The sequence below is a fragment of the Tenrec ecaudatus genome, chromosome 4 (genome assembly GCF_050624435.1).
Source record: "Tenrec ecaudatus isolate mTenEca1 chromosome 4, mTenEca1.hap1, whole genome shotgun sequence".
NCBI lineage: Eukaryota > Metazoa > Chordata > Mammalia > Afrosoricida > Tenrecidae > Tenrec > Tenrec ecaudatus.
Window position 1 is genome coordinate 26,506,819 of NC_134533.1, and position 21,424 is coordinate 26,528,242.

Below are 21,424 nucleotides of genomic sequence, written 5' to 3' on the forward strand. Positions count from 1 at the left end.
CTGGCTACAGCACAGCACTTTCTGGCTGACTTGAGAGATAGAAGGGAGAATTACAGAGACCCAAGGATGTTTTTGAACAGGGTCTCCAAGCGCAAGGGAGAAAAGACGTGGGGCAAGTCTGAAGTACACCTGCTACACCAGGTCTTGAATTCATTACACCTTACAAATCATATCTAATAGTTCTGTAAAACATGAACAACACGGAAGGTCAAAGTTCACTGATTCATGCTAGAAAGACTCTGAAAGATGAAGATACTCACAGGCGGATAGAGCCTTCATGCTCAGACTCCACGCTGAGCCCCTGCGGCCTATTCACAGTTTGTTCGGCAGTAGGTTGATCATCCTGATGGAGTTGGAACACACCTAACGATGATGGGGCACGCTGACACAGCGGGGCTGGGGTCCTCTGAAACCGACCCACGGGAGCGCCCACACGGCAGCGCGAACATTTCCGTGCTAAGTCTTGGCATGCTGTCGTCGCTCCTGCTTTTCGGATGTTCTTTTCGTTGGCATACTGCACTTTCCCTAAGATCATCCATTAATAATCGTAAATGATCATGTTTCATTATTCTGCTTGTAGTTCATGGATCTCAACAATTCTGGAAAATTCTCAGCCCCACCTTCCTAAAAGGGTCTCTTTTCACTACTCCGTTAAACCTTGTCCCTCTGTTCTACACATTAGTCACCAAGTCTCTCACATGACCCAGTGCTCTGTTGCTTTGTGCTGCGTCCTCAACCATTTCTCTGACTGATAACACCAGTGTCTACAATCCTTACGCCTCTGTCTGTTTCTGCTCCTTCTCACACATGCGTTGCCACTGTGTCTTCTGGCACTGTGAATTTTGACTAAGCTACTCACTTTCCTTGTACGAAGTCTTTTTGATCAGGGTTGAAGATGAGTTCTGTGTTGGCTTCTGCAGGCCACCTGGCACCCTATCGACTTAGGGCCACCTTCAGTGACATGACCCTGGTGGGATTTATCTGGACCACAAAGCAAGTGAAGAAGGGTAGCAACGTCAAGACAAGTCGGTTCACCGCTCACTTCTTCATGGAAGATACCGTCTGGTAGGGTCCTGGCTGCTTTCCAGAAGTCCTTGTAAAGAGGCCCACACCCGGAGAGGCCAGAGGCTTTAGAGTTTGTCCCCTCTTACCCTAATGCACACAGCCATCAGAGAGAAGCTCTGGGGCACCAGGTTGGAGCAACTTCCACCGAAAAGCTGACGTGGGGTCTCACCTCCCACTCACGCCGGCGAGTTTCGCTTGTTGATGGAGGGAGGGGCCCCTCAGCAGCGCTCAGCACAGACGCTTCCTGGCTATCTCATGACACATCACTGTGCCCCACTGCACTTGACAGCGGTTTGTTTGTGAGATAAGGACTTCTTTGAAGCATGGCAGTATACGACAACAGATGGACCTCAGACCCCCTGGATCAAGCCCGTCTGCATACTTCTTCGGACCTCCATTTCCTTATGGATCCTGAAGACGGTAAGTTTCGCGTTCTTCATCTGTAAGAACGGCGCAGACCGTTCCGCTGGGGGTTATGAGGATTAAACAACAGAAACGCCTAGTAGGGCCTCGCTGGAGACTAAGGGCGACCTCCAGTAAATGTCAGCATTCCTCTCTCGGCTCTTCCCGTTCTAAAAGCTACGGTTCCGTGTGATGACGTTTGGCACGAGCAGCCTTCTCAGGGACTCTGCTGTTTGCGGCGCGACACCACTTACACAATGCTTTCACGCAATGTCATTACACGCTCGTCAGAATCCAGTGAAATAAGGATCATTCCTGTTTGATGGATAAAAGCGAATCTCAAGGATTGTTGTAACCTGCAAGAGGTCAAGCTAACTCAAGTTGGATTCCAAAGACGCCTCCTGTTTGAGGGCCTTGATGGTTCTTCAGTCGTCAGTCACCAATGTCCCCAATGGAACATTCACTCACTGCAGCAGAGAGAGATTTGGTCAATAATTTCAAGTTGTCCTGCGCTTCACCAGGAAAAAACAGATGAAAGGTGTGCAGTTCACCTCCATGATAGGATCGCTGAAGACAAATGGGTGCATAAGCAAATGTGGCGAAGAAAGCTGATGGTGCCCGGCTATCAAAAGAGATAGTGTCTGGGGTCTTAAAGACTTGAATATAAACAAGCGGCCATCTAGCTCAGAAGCAAAAAAGCCCACATGGAAGAAGCACACCAGCCAGTGCGATCACGAGGTGCCCAAGGGACCAGGTATAAGGCATCATGCAAAAAAAAAAAAGGAATATGTGTGTGTGTGTGTATGTATATATATATATATATATATATATAGATATATATATATATATATATATATATATATATATATATACCATATTGAATGAAGGGGGATGTGCAGAGTGGAGACCCAAGGCCCAAGTGTCGGCCACTGGAGATCCCCTCATAGAGGGGTTTAGGAGAGGAGATGGGTCAGTCAGGGTGCGAGGTAGTACCAATGAAGAGCACAGCTTTCCCCCAGATCCTGGATGCTTCCTCCCCCCAACTACCATGATCCGAATTCTACCTTGCAGGGCTGGATAGGGCAGAGGTTGTACACTGGTACATATGAGGGCTAGAGGCACAGGGAATCCAGGGTGGATGATACCTTCAGGACCAAGGGTGTGAGGGGCGATGCTGGGAGAGTGTAGGGTGAGTGGGTTGGAAAGGGGGAACTGATTACAAGGATCCACATGTGACCTCCTCCCTGGGAGAGGGAAGGCAGAGAAGGGGGGGAAGGGAGACTCCGGATAGAGCAAGATATGACAAAATAACTATGTATAACTTACAAAGGGCACATGAGGGAGGGGGGAGCGGGGAGGGAGGGGGAAAAAAGAGGACCTGATGCAAAGGGCTTAAGTGGAGAGCAAATGCTTTGAGAATGATTGGGGCGGGGAATGTATGGATGTGCTTTATACAATTGATGTATGTATATGTATGGATTGTGATAAGAGTTGTATGAGTCCCTAATAAAATGTAAAAAAAGAAAAGGAAAAAAAAAAAGAAAAGAAAATGATTAGGGCAAAGAATGTATAGATGTGCTTTATACAATTGGTGTATGTATATGTATGGACTGTGATAAGAGTTGTATGAGCCCCTAATAAAATGTTTAAAATAAAAAAAAAAAGAAAAGTGTGCAGTTCACAAATGTCTGAGCTTGCAGGGAGCTTACCGACGGCTCACAACGGGGCAGGCCCACCGGAATGCCTCTCTGAAAAACCACAGTCCCTGTAACAATGGGCTCAAACATAAGAACAATTGTGAGGCGGGGTCACGCAGGACCGGGTGGTGTTTCCTTCCGGTGTATAGAGCCGCTGTGGGCCGGAACCGTCGCCAACCCGAGGTTTAGCTATGTCAGTATTTTCTTCCGATAGCTCGGGATTTGGATTTGGCTGCCCGGCCACCATTCTGCTAGAATGCTACACTACTGTTCAGAAGAGCAGGCCCGGTGGCCACTGATGGCTTTTCAGGGAGTAGAGGAAAAAGTTGACATTTCATCCTCTGTCTTGCTCGGAAAGGAAGCCAGCTGCTTCTAAGAACCTTCGCCAGGCTGCGGTTTCCATCAGTGGGATGGACAGAAGCCAGTTAAATGGCTCAAAATATAAGCCATATTAAACGAACTTGGAATGAGGAAAGAGTGGGTTCCAGATGCAGGCGCTTTAAATAATTCATGAGTTATAATCAGTCCACGTTATACATTTTACTAAATCTATCTAGGGCAGGATGGTTTAACACACTGTGTAATCAATTAAATGGGTGAATGCAATAAAGTAGAGGCAACGATGGCACGTCATTGACTTTATTGGTTTATAATTTGATGTAGTAAAATACAGCAGCACAGCTGTTTAACCATGTAAAGGAGCTGGACCACCCTGAAAAAGTGGGCCTCAACCCCACAATCATCATCCCCGGATCTGCTGCTTGATGAATGTCTTCGAAACACCATCGGTGCTTCAGCAACTTACTTGTGCAAACAAAGAAATAGGCTTTCCCCAAGAATGTTAGTAGGGACTGGCTCCTTGGGAGAGGTAAACCAAAACGTGTAATCTCATCTGACGAGGCCATGCTTAAGGAGACCTGGTGGCAAGGTGGGTTAAGCGTTGGGCTGCCAGAGGAATGGTTGGTGGTTCGAACCCACCTCCACCAGAGAAAGATGAAGCAGACTGGTCCCATAACGATTTACAGCCTTGGAAATTCATCAGGGCAGCTCTACTGTCCGACAGGGTTCCTATGAGCAAGAAGCCGCTCCAGAGCAGGAGAATTTTGTTGTTGTGTGGTTTGGGGGCATGCCATGTTTGAATGCTACGCACGGCTGAAAGAAAGGCCCGTTCTCGGACTGGACATCAACTTTACTGGATGACGACAGGCAGCTACGTGCGGGGGAAAGGTTCTACCGGCTGGGTGAGGAGAGACTCTTGGGCATGACGACGGGAGAAGAAAACACCGAGCGAGCATGAGCAGGCCGCTGTTTTCCTTTGCTTGCATGGCCTTGAGCTGGTTGGTGGTGACATTGCCACTTTAAACTGAGGCGAGGAGAAAAGAACCATTTTTTATCTTTGTGACCATTTCTTCTTGCCTCTTCATTCCTCTGGAAGTTCAATAAAACATGTTTTCTCTCTGCTTCAACCCTGTTGAAGGGCCCCCCAAAGGGCATGAAGCCACAAGAGCAAAAATAACCACAGACAGGAGCATCCAACCAACTTACGGAAGGGTTAGCAGATGGACTGACACAGTGGCTGCAACAATGGGCTCAAACGCAGGGACACTTGTGCGGGGTGGGATGGGGTGGGGGACCCAGGAGTGGGCTGGGTCGCTCTGAGCCGGAAGTGACCGGATGGCACCAAACACAAGAACAGCATAGTAGATGGAACCTTCCTTTCCAGCTCAGCTTGCCCAAGAGAACACACAGAAACATGTCGGATCATTATAATATGCAGCTGAAACCACTGGGAAAAGGAAGACCCAGGGGCCCAAACTGCACGCCAGAGAGCAGCCCGCCCAGGAGCTGAGTGGCTGCAGGCCCTTGGGCAGGTGGGTGCTGCTACGGGGCCTAGGTGGTGAAGTGATATCTAATAGGGCTCTCCTGTTGGGTTTCCTTTTGTGATGGGTCTGTGGTTACAATCCCATTGTTGAGAGCACTGTTAGGCCGATAGTGAGGATCTTCCCATCACTCACTCTCAGTCACTGCCAGCGAGTGCAGTCCAACCCTAAAGGCCCCACGGGGCATGGCCGAACTTCCCCAGCGAGGTACCAAAAAATGCGAGCAGAAAGCCTATCTTTCTCAGCCACCTGACTAGAGGGCGGGAATCAAGCCACTCCCCTTGGTTCCCATGGGACTATGGTCTACTGAAAGACGAAAGCCAGGCCTCCCTCAAAGCCGTCCCTGTGTGTAAGAGGGAATCCGAGGCCCATCAAGGCAGCACATTCCAGAGCCCTGTCTAATGTGGTGAAGACCCAGACCAGAGGCACCGGAGGCCATGGTCTGGAGACCAAGAAACAAAGGAAGGGGAGCTGAGACAGGGAAGTGGAGCAGCAGGCGGGCTTCTTGGCGGTCCACAGAGGCAGAAGCCAAGGATGGAGAGGCCAAGAGCCAAAGAGAGGGACTTCGCTGCTGGCTGAGAGTCGCAGCTGTGGACCAATACCTGTATCCTTATTTTCACTGACTCTGACTTGTGGTAACTGGTTAACTTCCCGAATAACCCCCATAATTCTGAGCCTTGTCTGTGAGCTCTGTGTAGCCACGGCAACGGGTCACTGAACCCTGCACAAAGGTAGAGCATTACGGGAGGGACGAGTGGGGTCAGAATAGGGTAAAGAACGATGAAGGGTGGAAGCAGTCTGACCTCTGCCTAAAGGCAACTGGCCTTGGGTTTGTGTGCAGTGAGGCACGTGGGAGGTGGGTTCATGCCCATCCCTGAAGAGGACACGCAGTTTGGGACAGGGACCTGAGGGAGCTGGAAGTGAGACTGGCGCAGAAAGTCCAAATCCTTGAATGCCTGAAAAGACCCGTTGCAGGTGGACCTAAATTTCCATGGAAGAAAAGATACAGGGCTTTTGGGTCAATGCACACAGCGGGATATTGCATATCACCAGAGAGCAAGAGGGGAAGCACCTCCTGGCATGGATGGAAAGGGGGAGATTATGCTGAGTGAAGTTTGCCAATCACGAAAGCCAAAACAAACAAGCAACCAACACCCAAGATAAATGCCTTCATATCAAAAGAAAGAATTTGATGGTTCCTGGAATGGTTCAGGAAGGCCCATTGAGAAGAGCACATCGCCTTTGCCATATTTCTATCCAAAAGCAAAGTTTCCCAAAATAGTTTGAACATAATCATGTAAAAGCAGCAGACAAACCAAAATTAAGGGGTATCACATAAAATAACTGACCTATTCTCTTAAACTATGTCAGAAAGGGAGTGTTCTAAAAAACAGCCTGATTCACAATAACAGAGCCCAGGACCTGGGATCTCCTCCTGCTAAACCGACCCCGTGGTTAGATCAGCAAGGTGTGTGTTAGGTTGTATCCCTTCCCTGTGCTTATCCAATCTGCATGCTGAGCAAAGGATCCGAGAAGCTGAGCGTGTATCAGAAGACAGCGTCAGGATTGGAGGAGACTCACAGACAGTCTTCGACATGTAGATGACACAACTTTGCTTGCTGAAAAGATCAAGGATTGTAGTCCTCGGTATGGATTACAAACCAATGTGAAGAAAACCAAAATCCCCACAACTGACTCAACAGACGATTTCAGGATAAATGGAAAAAGACTGAAGTTGCCACGGGTTTTATTTTACTTGGATTTACAACCAAAACTCGGGGAAGTAGCAATCAAGAAATCAAAAATCTGTTGCATTAAAGTATTGAAGAGCAGAAACGTCGCCCTGCAGACTGAAGTGCGCCTGACCCCAGCCACGGTGCTGTCGGTGACCTCGTCCACATGTGAAAGGTGGACAGTGGATGAGAAGAAGAAGTGAGGCATTTCAGTGGGGATGGCAAGGAATACTGAAAGTATCGTGAAGTGCTACCCCACCCCCACCCCAAATCTGTCTTGCAAGAAGGACAACCAGAATGCAGGGACAGTGAGACCTTGTCTCGGGTACTATGGACATGTTATCAGGAGGGATTGACTAGTCCTTGGAAGCAAACCTCATGCTTGGTAAGGTAGCGGATCAAGGCTAAAGAGGAAGACCTGCAGTGAGATGGGTTGACAGAGTGGCTGCAACAATGAGCTTAAACAGGACCACAGGTGTGTGGTTGGCACAGAACAGGGCAGTGTTTTGTTCTACTGTGCATAGTCACTGAGTTTGAGCACTTAACAACATCATTATCATAAAGGACCTGAACGCGATCGCTGGTAAAACCTACATAAAGTCTGTAGTTTACATGGCAACACTCCATCCGTGCTTACTTTCTGATGATTTTGATCATTATACTGTGTTCTGCAGAAGTAAAAACACATCATGTCTAACTTCTCAAATGGTTCAGAAAGAACACATATATATATACACACAGAGAGAAGGAAAAAATAAGGTAAATATTTTAAAATATGAAACTGAGGATTTAGAATAAAGAGTACACAGACACACTGCTCTGTTATTTTTTGAAACCGTAAGTCCGAAATTATGCCAAAATAAACAAGTTTTAAAAAAAAATTTAGAGAACTTCCACTCCATTAAAAATAAGGTAGATGAGAGAACAATAAACTATCAAGTAAAGCAAAGAAAGTCAAAAATCTTAGTGGCAAGACTCAACACATGGAAGTACCACTGGGAAGGAGGGGTTCTAAAAACACTGAATGTAGGTATTCTGCAGTTTTCACGACTCATTTATTAAAATACAACAAATATTAATTATGAGACACATAATTAGGATAAGCAACCACACACTGCCATTGAGTCAACTCTGACTCATAGCGACCCTGTAGGACAGGATAGAACTGCCCTGTGGATTTCCAAACCTGTACCTCTTTACAGGAGTACAAAATCTCATCTTTCTCCCATAATTAGGACAAGATGGAAGAAATGACGACAAGAGTCACTTTCCTGAGATGGTATTACCCGACAAGCACATTTGACTTTTACTATGCAAGAGTTAAACGTGACCGTGAAACAAGGTGAAAGGGGAATTTGATGTGTTATTAAGTGATGGCTGGTTTAGCCTCCAAGACCCAGAAGCTAGAATGACTAGATGGTGCCCAGCGACCACTACTGGCTGTTCTGAAGGTTGTCACAGCTAGAAGGCCCTGGACAGAGTGGAGAATAATGTGGAACAAAAATCAAAATCCCAAGAAAGCCTCCACTTACTGGCCCGGTAGTCTCAGACCTGAGGGCCTGGGACTGCACCCCACCACGGGGCCAGCACTAGCCAGACCTTGAAGGCGGGCAGTGACACCTACGAGGTGCGTTCTCCTTAGAACCATCACCTAACGGAGCTCAAAGGGCAGCATTTGCACAGGGACCACGTTCAGAAGGCAGAAAGGGAGAGGCAAGAAGGATGAATGGAAAAAGGAAAACTTCAGAGAGGAAGTGAGATGAGGGCTGTTACACGGAGGGACGCAATCAATGGCCTGAAACAAAATGTTTATGAATTGTTAAATGGGAAACAGACTTGCCGGTAAATTTTCACCCCAAACTCTCTCTCTCTCTCTCTCTCTCTCTCTCTCTCTCTCTCTCTCTCTCTCTCTCTCCTCTCTCTCTCCCCTCTCTCTCTCCACACACACACACACACACACACACACACACACACACAGATACACACAAACAATTTTTTTGCATAGTGCTATCTGGTGCATGAAAGCTGAGTTTGCCATAACATTCAATATGCTCGTGATCCATTAGCTCTGAATCCCGCCCCCACTGCCTTCCTTTTACAAACTGTGCACTGTAAGGAAACGGTCAGGATTTGATTCATGAAATTTGGAGAAGAGGAAGCTAACTGCAAGCAATGGCAGGAGAATCCCATCCAAGGACGCCGGGTGTGCACACTCCCCACCTGCCACTACTGACGCTGCCGTACAGATGGAGGTGGAGTAGTCCCTTTGCACTGTGGTCTACAGTACTCAGGGCTGAAGACCTGGTGGGCTCCACCGTCTTAGCCACACCCTTGGCTTTATATTTTTGTATTCTTTACATACGGTCTTCATCTGGCTCTGGTTTATGTTCTAGTTGGCTCCATTTTCTACTTGACTGTCAGAAATGCCAAGTTCTTTGGTTGGGGTCCAACCTCAAGATGGATGGGTCTTCCCATTCCTGCATCTCTAGATCCACATAGGCTTCCTTCGGTCCAGGGTGCTGAGGACCCAAGATTCCCTACCTTATTTCCATAAAAGCAAGGGCAGCTACTCAATAACCCCAGTGGACAGGCTGGTCACGGAAAGGCTTTGAATGCAATCTCTTTAGATCCCTCGTGCCAATGTGTCCCTTGGCTGGGAAAGCAGTGCGCCCTTGCAACCTGGTGGTTAGCTGTTTCAAGCTGGGCCCCGACGCATGGCGAGCTCACATGATGTAGAGGAACAACTGTCCCATTGGGTGGCCTGGGCTGCCAATTTCATGGAAGCGGCTTCCTGGGCCTTTCTTGCACAGGGCTGACTGGGTGGATCGGAACCACCAACCTTTAGGTTAGCAACCCCTGACAAATCCCTGGTGCCAAGCAGGCTCCTGCAAAAGGATTGAAGGGACTTCAAATTCAAGCTGAAAAAGGCAAATTCCATACATAGCTTCATCATCTCTGGGTGGGGGGAGGGAGAGGGGGCCAGGAGAAGCAAGGGAGGCCCCCTGGGAGGCAGGTTTGATCTTCAAATTCCAGAGAAACATTCCACAACCTGGAAGTTAAAGGGCAAGAGCGCTGAGTTGAGTTAAGCACTGTTAGCGGGATCTCTTTTCAATTGGCGGGCTGCAGTGTGCACCGAGCCGCGCTCTTCAGTCTGCAGAGTGATTTATCATCACTCGCTCGCTTGCTCGTCAGTGGTTACAGCTGAGTGATATTTTCAGTGGCTGCCGCAACCCCAACCTTTGTGAGCGAGGGCCACCATCTGGACATCTCAGTGCAGGCAGCCCCAGGCGCTCCTGTCGCTCCCATGAAGGGGGGCCCGGGGGGAGTCTGAGCCAGGCTCAATGCACTGCCAGGGCCATAGCAGACACTCTAGAAATACCTGATGAGAGCACGGGTGTTTTCCCAATCTGAGGTCTCAATGGGGTCCCGACAGAAATGCAAACAGGATCATCTGGGGAAGCCTGACAGGGACACCAAAGTTCAACTAAAAAATAAAAGAGGTAACGCACCTATCATGATCCTGGTTCCCACAGGACCGAGGTTCCCAACCTGGTTGATGGTTGCAATGACCTGGCGTTCTGGTGCAAGGGCAGTTCCCTGGCCTCCATCTACAGCCCAGTGAGCCAGAATCTCTAGGGGGGAGGAGCTGCCCCAGGGAGGTCCCCACAGCCCCGAGTGATGCCACCCATCAGGCAAGTCTGGGAACGCAGGGCGGCGTCAGATGTGCCAAGATGAAAACAAGCAGGGTTGCCGAGCTCTCTGGCGCGCTGGCTGGCTAAGGTGTAACCCCAACGGGGGCTCTGAAGAAGGGAAAGCGGTGGCTCTGGCAGCCTTCATAGGAACAAGGTCTGGCCTTTCAAGTTCATTCTAAACTGGGTCTCGCACATCCCATCGATGGCCATGGGGCATCTCTATTACTTTTCCTTTCTGCTTGGGTCTGGACTAGTCAACGCAGAACAGAAAAACAAATCAGGCGTGTCCTCACGTTCTCCATGGTAGCAAATGTGAGAGAGCTACGTGTTTATTACGAGGGACGGGGCACATACGTTTCGACGTATTGATGCAAGGGGGCATCAGCATCCAATCACAGTGCCAAAAAACAAGCGCAGAACACACGCCGCTCTACCACTCCATTTTCAGGGCGGTGCCGGTTTTAGCTCTTCAGAAATGATCCGTGAGCGTGAGCGGAAATGGCTTGCTTGGTGCACAGCAGGGATCCCAGTATCCTGCCCTGGAGCGCTCTAATCCAGTGGTTCTCAACCTTTCCAATGCCGCAACCCTTGCATACAGTTCATGTGGTGGTGACCCCCCCCCCAACCATGAAATTATTTTTGTTGCTACTTCATCACTGTCATTTTGCTACTGTGATGAATCGGGCGACCCCTGTGAAAGGGCTGTTTGACCCCCAAGGGGGTCAAGACTCACAGGCTGTGAACCACTGCTCTAATCTAATGCTGACTTGAAGGACGGTCCCTTTCCACTTTCAAGCCCCAGGGTCTGTCTTTCTGTAGAGTCTCACGCCTGGTGGAGAACCAGGGGCGAGGCAGCCACGAGTGTCAGGGGAGAGCTACAGTGGAGGACAGCAGGTCGCCAGGAAGCAAGACTCGCAATGACCTGGATGCAGGTCCGAGGATGCAGGGAGATGGGAAAGACGTGATCACCGCCGGCAGGAAAAACAAAAGCCCAGAGAGATAGAAAAGCAGGGCCGTGCCAGCAGCTTGACACAAAGAGTCATGAAAATTAACAACAGAAACACAAACCGATCTCTGGGCAAGGAACCTTCACTTGGTGGGAAATGTCTTCCAAGGAGAAAAGTTCAGGCAGCAATGTCTCTCCATTGGAAAGAAGTCTCTCCAATCCAGAGTTTATGATCAAGAACATAATCTCGGGCCCTGGTCGAGCAGATGTACTCCAAGAAACCAAACTCACTGCCATCGAGTCGATTCCAATTCACAGCAAATCTACAGGACAGAGGAGAACTGCCCCCGTGGGTTTCTGAGACAGGAAGTCTTTATGGGGATAAACAACCTCATCTCTCTCCCAAGGTGTGGCTGGTGGTTTCAAACTGCTCACCTTGTGGTGGACAGCCCAAGGCATAACTCACTACCCCACTAGCGTTTCCTAGCAGAGAGGAAGTTCGAAACTATTATTAAGCTGCTTACAGAACTTCTGCAAAAGTTCTGAGCAAGACCATGGCAAAAGTCACTAGGAAGTCTTTGCTAGCCCACAAGACACCTGCTTCCCTATTTATCTCTGCCAAAGCAACGAACAAAGACTGCCATCCTGGGCGCACTAAATGCCAGTGCTCCCGCAATTCTTACTTTTAATCCTCACTGGAAAAGAAAGCTGGCCTCACCAGGCCCCGAGTCTAAAAGTACAGCACTCTCAACATGTCCTATGACTACACGTGTTGGGCAGGTTCCTGTGCCATGCTGGCAGCTGGCCCAGGCCCCGCGTGGCTAGCAGTGGGATTCACTTACCACCGTGGGGGGGTCATTCCATTCTTCGTAGGAGATGGCAGCATATGGATAGATGCGGTCATTGATGATCTGCAAGGTGGCCATGGCAATGGCTTTAATTGACCGGAAGTATGCTTCCCAGAACCACCGCGCCTAGAAGAGAGACAGAGAGGTGAGTGAGGTGAGGTGGGTGGGTGAGTGAGTGAATGAACAAACTGGACGCTCCATCACATTCAACCAAAGAGGCAAAAACTCCCTTGCTCTCAAGCCAGCTCGCCAGACCTTCACAGCCAGGAGGCCTTCAAATTGTATTGGGAGCAAGAGAAAGGCTCCAGGCAAAGATGAAAATGTGCTTGGGCTATCCAAGATCGGTCTTTGGTCCTTTTTTGAGATAAAAAACACACAGCTCAATAAACCTTTACATATGGGCAGATTTATAACCATGACCCAGATCAAGATATAGAACATTCCAGCACCTGCACAACTCCCACATGCCATTTCCCAGCAGTCCGTCACCCCTGTAAGCATAATTAACCACTACGCTTGACTTCTAGCATGCCTACCCTTGAGTTTCCTGTGAGGTAATTGAATGAAGCAGTGCTGACTGGCCTGTGTGAGGTCTCTGGCTCAGCACTAGGAGGTAACTGTATCCACAGTGTTTCCAGCAGCAGCAGTTTGTTCTCTCAAGGGGCTGGGCAGCATCCCAGCGGGTGGACGTACCACAACGGCTACACATTCTCTTTGGAGAGACATTTGGGAGGTTGCCCGGTCTTTAACTATTGGGGCTACGGCTGCCCTGAGCATTCGCGTGCATGTCTCTTGGTGGATACACTCACCCATTTCTCTTAGGTACTGTAGAGTCAGGGCCGATTCTGGTGACTCCTGCCGACTATACCAATTGCGCAAAAAGGTCCAGGGAGACTGTAATTGTCCGCTTCTGATGCCAAATCATGTGAAAGATAACCAATTCCAAGCCACGCGCCGGCTACATCCTGCAGAAATCTCAGCTTCCCTCCCCAGTCAGTTCAGACCTCCGCTGCTCACACAGACCCTTACCCTTCATGCTTGCTCGGCAAAGAACAACTTACAGAAATCACAGGAGATATCTCACCAGGAGTAATGGCTTTAAACTAGCAAAAGAGACCAGAAATGAAGAGACACATGGGGTGAGATCTGCGAGGGACTTGCCTCAGGTGCTGCATTACCTATCACCCCCACCCCCAATTACACCACCCCCAACAGATGTTCATTTCTACCAGTCAGGAAGCTCTTGGAACTCCTGGGTCTAAAACGTTTGTTCATTGGTCTCATCCCAGGCCCGTGTTAGGTTGCATCATGCCTCAGTGGCGTAGCCAGCTTCAGGTCTCCATGTGGTCTTACCCTTGGCTGGTCAGCCCCCATACTCATTAGGAATTAAGGTCAAAGGCCCTGTGGCTTCTCCACACCTCACACAGTCACAGTTCCTAAATCTAAATACGGACCATGTCCCAGCCTATGCTAAGGGACGCCAGTCTAGCACATGATCAGCTTCAGAGCGTGTTCCCCTTTCAGGAAGCCGAGACGTGTAAAAACTTCACAGAGGAGCACAGGCAAACACGTGAAAACAGGCAAACACCGGTGTCAAGTTGACGGTGACACACAGTGACATTCATCCTGAACAGCTACCCCTTTGCTACCTAAACAAGTCCATCTTTAGATTTTTTTTTTTGAGTCCTGCTGAAATGAAACCATACTCCAAATATTCCACAGTCATCTGCTCACATGTCACCAGGGTGGAGACAGCAGGCTTTGCGAACACTAACCGGCAGCAACAAATCCTCCTCGAACAGCAGTCAGAGGCACAACTGTTGGACAGAGCTTCTAATTTAAGCGGTCTCAAAATCCTCTAACCCTGCCCACCAAATTCCAACTGACTCCGAAAGGAAGCACGCTTTGCCAATATTCATAGCTCGAGTGTCTCAGCCCGGGGCTAAGTGAACTTCCCAGGCTTAATTGTTTCTCCAGGACCACTCTCACACCTTGGACTGTTCAGAGGCATTGTGATTCACAGCCCCTCCAGGACCCAGTGTCAGCTGTGCGTTGGCGTAGAGGCCAGAATTGTCTGAGACGCCCGCAAATGCACGAAAGCCCCGCAGTTCCCGTCCAGAGAGCAAATGCTCTCCGTGGCCTATACAGTTGGTTCTTTCTCTTCTCTCCACTGTGGGTTGTGTTGATCTTTATCTGAAAAAGCTGCCTGGGGGACTCTTTGGCAGCTCTGCAAATCCCGTGATTAACTCTTCCAGGGTGGAAGCTGCACAATGGAAGGGTCTGGTCACAGAAGGACGGATCCTATGACCATCATCTTGAGCAAAGCACTTAACCTTAAAACATATGCCACTGCCTTCGTTTTAAAAACATGGATTACTTCAAAGCATAGGGGCCACCATGTTCCCACCTGGCTTTCAAACCTTACAAAGCTACTAGAGGGCATGTAGACGGTCATGTCATCAGAAGAGACTGATCCCCGGACAAGGGCATCCTGCTTGGCAAAGCAGCTCGGCGAAAATGAGGAAGACCATCAAAGAGATTGATTGCCCCAGAGGCGGCAGCACGGGCTCACACACAATAACCCTGTTGGCGCAGGAGCGGGCGGCGGCCCGTTCTGTTGCACACAGGGTCGCTCTGCATCAGCATAGACACCAGGGTCCCCAACAACCACAGAGGGCAGGGGGCAGAGCCCCTGGATGAACCGTAGGCTTGGCCAACTGTCAGAGACCAAGTAAGTACTTCAAATTGAAATGGCTATTTCAGTTGATACATCAGTGGCATGTGCTCAATTGCCCTGGTTTTCAGTAATGTGAAGCCAACAGGATTAGCCCTAACAGGTGTTTACGGGAAGCCAGGGAGGCCGAGTGGGGACAGATATGGCCATAATGTGAACCAATCTTGTGCAATTTAAAATTTCTTAACCTCGGTGTGCCTGGGGTCGGTAACTAAGAGATTCTATTATCCAGCCCCGGGGCTGGGCAGACTTAGGAAGAGGGCGGTTATAAAGCTCCTCCACGCTAGTGCAGAACAGGCCCCTGGCCCCTTTAAAGTCTCGGTCACTTAGTACTGGACTACAGTCGGCTCTTGGTAGCCCTGTTTGGGGGTGGGAATTGGGGAGAGGGACAAGGAGATGATGATGGAATGGGCCCCAGGTGTTATGCTCTGTTCATTCCAGTATCTGGACACGGGGAAGAAACACAGCCAGCCAAAGAGGGGAGGTGGAATGAATAGAAACACATCAACTGGAACCACGAGAGACCCCTGTGAGGAAAAGCCCAGCAATCAGTAACGTGTCACTTCTAGACAGGCCCTCTGAGGAGGCTCCGTGATGCGTCTGGCTCTGCTCACTACCCTAGTCCCCAGTGGCGAGCACAGAGCCCGCAGGGAGTACGCAGTCCGAGTGCGTTGAAGGCATGAGCTCGCCTAACACAACTCCCTCACAGGCAGGGGCGCCTTGGCACCCCCCTGGGACGTTTGTACACTTGTGAGTACCTGTCTACAGCGCAGCACAAATGACGTCTCGGCCCAAACTCCCCTAAAGCAGTCCATGAGTAAGTCCGCCCCGGCTCTCCAAGGGCTTTCAATGAATCAGTCAGTTTAGGACTTTCCCTTTAATCAGACCCTGCTGAATCCGACCCAGGTGAAAGGGCTTCTAAGGCAAGTCATCCAAGAAACTACCCGGCTGTGCTTCTGTCCCAATTTCCGATTGGGAAAAGGAGAAAGACCCTTGATGAGAAAGACGGACACTGTGGCTACAGCCATGGGCTCAACCGTAACAACAGCTGGGGGCAGGGGAAGGGGCAGCGGGGTGCAGGGCAGGGTGTCCTTCTGTTGTCGACAGCATCTGGAGGGCTGGCAAGCGATTCACTGGCCCCGACCAACAGCAGCAATCAATCCTATGTAAACACCTGACAGTGACAGTCACTGCGGACCCACAGCTTCTGCACAGGACTTGATTTCCCTTCCCCGAACCCAGGATGGGTCACACAATTTTAAAACCCACTACTTAGGAAGCAGAAAGCTACAACCAAACAGGGAGCCCACCAAAAGGTGTGCCAAAGCTACCAAGATCATCTACCGATGCCAGGATCACGTGTGCTCAGCAGAATAGATTCAATCAAACTCCCTCACTGCTGCCATCCTGAGGGCAGCCGTGGCACAGCCCTCTCTGAATAAGGATACCATTTACCCTTTTCTCTTCTATTCTTGAATGCACAATGATCACCATTCAATCACAACCGTGGAGACCCACACAAGAACAAGAAAACGCCCCAATGTCAAGAGCTAGAGCTGTCAACAGAACCAGAACCAAAGACGATCTACGCAGGGACCTAAAACAAATCTGTCTTTAGAATTTGTTAAAGGATCTAGTGAAAAACGTAGACTCGTGTTTGCACTAGTGAAAATGCTAGAAATGAAAAGCAGGCTATCATCAGTGGAGAATTCCTTCAGCAGGTCTATTAGCAAACTAGGTAGAGCAGAGGAAAGACTTAGTGAACGTACAGGTCAGACAATAACAAGAATCTAAAGCTGAAAGATAAGGAGAATGAAAGGGTGGGAGAGAAGGAGTTAGACAAAAGCATCCAAGAATGGCGGGACCAAAACTAAATGTTCTAACATACCTGGAACTAGAATTCCAGGAGAGAGGAAAATAAGCAATAACCATAAGGTAGGAGAAGTGATGACTAAGAATTGTCCAAACTTAACGAAAGACAACAAAACAGACCCAAGAAGCTCAGAAAACCAAGACAGACTAATGCACCCAACTTCCTTTTCCTATAAGAAATGCAAGAGATGAACTGTTAAAAATGTTAGAGCATCTTTTCCCCCTCTGAGCAAACGACTAGGTCAGGTGTTACCAAACTACGGCCCTCGGGCCACATGCGGCCTGCCGAGGACATTTATCCAGTCCGCCGGGTGTTTTTGCCCCGTTTATTTTTTACTTTAAAATAAGATCTGTGCAGTGTGCATAGGAATTTGTTCACCTTTTTTTTTTAAACTATAAAGTCGGCCCTCCAACGGGTCTGAGGGACAGTGACCTGGCCCCCTGTTTAAAAAATTTGAGGACTCCTGGACTAAGTGGTTGTAAAGATCTAAAGTTATAGAAAAAATCTTCCCTTAATACAGCGTACTGACAGACCCATTTATTTCAGGTGTAGGGCAAGAACATATTTCTACACCTCACAAGATTTATTTCTGCAGGCTGTTTGAAGACGAATCCGAAACCTCTCCGTGGGCCTCCAAGCCCATCCAAACACATGTTCCGACGGCTCATTATCTCCTCCGCATGTGTTTGCTTTTACGGAACAGAACCAAGGAACAGCCCTCACTCTCTGAGGGCTGCCGTCCCGCAGGCTCCTCGGTGCTCACGGGTTCTTTTTGTCACCGCTGGCTGTCACGGTGCTAGCACCGGGGCAGGAAGCCCGATGTCCTGGACAGTCTCACAACCGTCCTGGGTGCTGGCGACAAGGCCCTGAACCTCTTGACCGTTGGAAAAACGCGATGGACAGGTCAAATGATAATAGAAGCGCCCTTGTTTCTTGTTGAAAATCACTCTAAGACTGTCAACATAAACTCGTTGGCTTACTCCATTTTTATAAACCTGAGAGTCACATGTCGGCTGACTTAAACTGAGAGATGAGAATGGTGTGCTGCTAACAAAGCCTCAAGCCACTTCTCGCAGCCGGAAGAGTCCATACACAGGAACCTTGTCCACATGGCCAAGTCTCTGCAGAGAAGCTCACGCTCAATGCAGGCACGTTCATATAAGGGTCTAGGAAGCAATAAATGCCATGCGTGTCCTCTAAGAGAAGGAGAAACTTCTGACGGGGAAAGAAAGGTGATTACGATGCTCGGGACTTGTCGGCACATCAGCTTTCTTTTCTTTCAAATATTTCCTTTGCTAATTTAGTTACGCTGAAGAACCCCTTGTTACACAAAACACAAGAGAGCTTTAATCGTGTCCTTATTCAAGAAGCTACACTGGTAAATCCTCTGCCTGAACCCAGTCTGAAGGCACTATGGCTGTGCGGCTTTCCCGCCCTGCCGCCTTCCCCTCCCAATGACTCCGTGGGAACCTGCAAACCAGGCGGAGGCGAAGGCCTTCCCAGAAAATGATAGAAACCTTTATGAAACAAACATTTCAAGACATAAAGCTACTGTTTCTCAACACAGCCTCCATCCCGTCCTGCAGAATTCTGAAGGTGATGTTCCGTCTCTCCGAATTTGTACATTGTTCTGTGCTCTTCTGTTCACACTGTAGCCAAGCAGCGGTGTTGGCGTACTCCAGGGACTCTGATCCCAGCCCTCTGAAGTAGTCTCTGAGTTTGGGGGTCACAAAGAAGTCTGAGGGGGCCAGGTCAGGCCTGGAGGGTGGATGGGATAGGGTTTCCCAACAGAATTCTCACAGGGCAGCCCGTGACACCCTCAAAGCATGCACATGTTGTGACGGGGTCAAAAAACAAAATACCCAGAAACAACTGGCCGGGCCTTCTGCTCAGCCCTGCAGTTCCTGATGTTCTTAAAGTCAGGTCTGTGCCCTCTGAGAAAATCTGTATTACATATACAAATGCACTCAGTTCTTGACTGTATTAAAGCTAGTTCTGTGCCCTGAGAAAATCTGTATTACATACACAAATATATACAGTTCTTGACTGTATTAAAGCTAGTTCTGTGCCCTCTGAGAAAATCTGTATTACATATAAAATGCATTCAGATCTTGACTGTAATTAAAGCTAGGTCTGTGCCCTCTGAGAAAATCTGTATTACATATACAAATGCATATAGTTCTTGACTGTATTAAAGCTAGTTCTGTGCCCTCTGAGAAAATCTATTAAGATGACTCCTCTGGAACCCCCTCACAATAGCCACCCTAACCTGCTGGAATGTCATCTCTCCTTTAAATGGTCCCCAGATTCCTGTGGAAGCCAATGTTTTGATTGCCGCCCTCCCCCCCCCCCCGCCCATTTATCCTTTGAAGGCATCCTCATGAGACGAGGAGGAGCATGCTCCTGAGAGCCACCCACGATCCCAGAGATGGATTTAAGCACACGTGGTCTGGCACTTCAGCAGCAATGCTTTCTGACCTGCCCTCCCATGCCCCTGCGGTTGCCCGCTAAATCACTCAAGTCTTCAGACAGTGGGTTCCTATAGGGTCCCACAACTTCTTTCCATTGGAATCCTACAGGAGCCACAGGCCTTGGAAAAATGGAATCAATTAAGAGGATCCAACTACATCCTGGATGTCACCACAAATTCTTCCCAGTACTAGCAACCGAGCTGGCCACGTGAGGCCGCTATTTTGAGCTGCGTGGCCCCGGGGGGAACAGCTGAGGCCCACGTTAAATAGAGTCATCACCCAGGGCCGGGTCCGGTGTCTCCCACCGCAGTGAGCAAGTCTTTCTTGTCCCTCCTCGGATCACATCTAGAGTCCCGTCAGTCTCCCGGGATCTCATCTCTGTTCTATTTCCATCCTTGTAAAACCACAGCGGAATGCGGCCCTGGCGGTGGCCCTGAATGTGTGTCATTTCCATTGTTGCCTTGCCTTTTGCAGATCAGTAGGCACCTAGGTCGTGAGGGCAGGGATTCGCCTTAATATCAGTAGACGCGACTTTGGGTCGTAGTAAATGGGCCCTTTTAAAAATCGTCTCCAAGATTTTGAGAACTTGGTTCATGCCCTTACCTAGCTTCAGGGCCCTTGCTCTTTTAAACCTGACCTTCTTTTCTCGCCGACCATCTGTCAACGTCCCCCAGCCTCTCGGCCTATGTCCCTGGCCCTGCGATGAAGAAGGGTCGACATCTTTGTCAGGCTCGTGGCTCCCTGGCATGAACCCCTCTCAGTATCAGCAGCAGTCCCATCCCCGGAGGAAAAGTTAAATCTATAACAATTTCCCCTTGGGAAGATTAATCTCTCAGAGTTCTAGATCTTAATTTTTAAAAATCATCTTACTGGGGGCTTGTACAACTCTTTATCATACATCCATCCATTGTGTCAAGCGCATTTGTACATCTGTTGTCATCATCATTCTCAAAACATTTGCTTTCTACTTGAGCCCTTGGTATCAGCTCCTCATTTTTTACCTTCCCTCCCCCTCGGACCCTTGGTAATTATAAATTATTATTATTTTGTCACGTCTTACACTGTCCGACTTCTCCCTTCATCCACTTTTCTCTTGTCCATCCCCCAGGGAGGAGGTTCCATGTAGATCATTGTAATTTCTCCCTCACCTTCCTTCCACCCTCCCGGCATTGCCACTCTCACCACTGGTCCTGAAGGGATCATCTATCCTGGATTCCCTGTGTTTCCAGTTCCTTAGATCTTAATTCTTATACCCAACTCAAAAGTTAGAAAAACAAGCAAGTACAGGGCCCAGTACTCAAATCCTATTCTCAAACAGAACCAGTTGAATGTTCAAGAGCATACACCTATATTACACATACAAATACATACATGACAAATATGCCGCCTCATCCATTCAGAAGCAAAGAGGTCCTTCTGCTGATCTCTGGTGCCCCTATTTCTATTTGTGAGGGGAGAGGAGATTGAAGAGTTAACATGCAGTTAATGCCACTTGCTGTTCCAGAGAACGTGACTCCAACTTATGAGTCCAGATTATACGCAGGGCTGCTTTAGACATGATTTATAAACCTCAGCTGAGGAGGGATACAGGTAAGAGAAAAGGACTAGGACACAGGACAGAGACAATTGACAAAAGGGATGCCCAACTCCTTGCTCCGCCTGAGATGTGCAATAAACTTTAGAGGAATAGTGGTAAATGAGGACGGAGAAAATAAAGGCAAGGGAGAGAACGCCACGAACCATTTCCTGCAGCAGAACGTACCAAAAGACAAGGGGAACTTCAGCGTGGGTGGCAAAGGCTCCTGGAGAAAAGGCAGCAAAAATCAATTGAATTCTGACAATTTTGCTTGCGATACTTTTGACCTCAGTTAACGAAGCCTGTGTTACCTTCATTCTTTAAAATTAACTGGTGCTCTGGCTATTAACCAGGAAGAGTCCATTGCTCTGAAAAACACACAATAAGGTGGGTAAGGCCATAACCTTATCTTAGCCAAGCAGGTGAGATTTGTCATTATCTATGTGTGTGCATGTGTAGATATCTATATATAGAGTTTAATTGATTCAACAGATTTTACCTTTATTA

The 21,424-nt window shown here is 48.7% G+C and overlaps 1 protein-coding gene across 2 annotated transcripts in view; it reads right to left on the reverse strand.

Moving 5' to 3' along the window:
* EXT2 (exostosin glycosyltransferase 2) overlaps positions 1-21,424 on the reverse strand; it is a 142,224-nt gene that overhangs the window by 64,202 nt on the left and 56,598 nt on the right. For both annotated transcript variants that reach the window (XM_075545851.1, XM_075545850.1), the window contains exon 8: positions 12,258-12,389. In XM_075545851.1, coding sequence (XP_075401966.1) covers positions 12,258-12,389 — 132 coding nt within the window. The remainder of the gene's footprint in view (positions 1-12,257; positions 12,390-21,424) is intronic.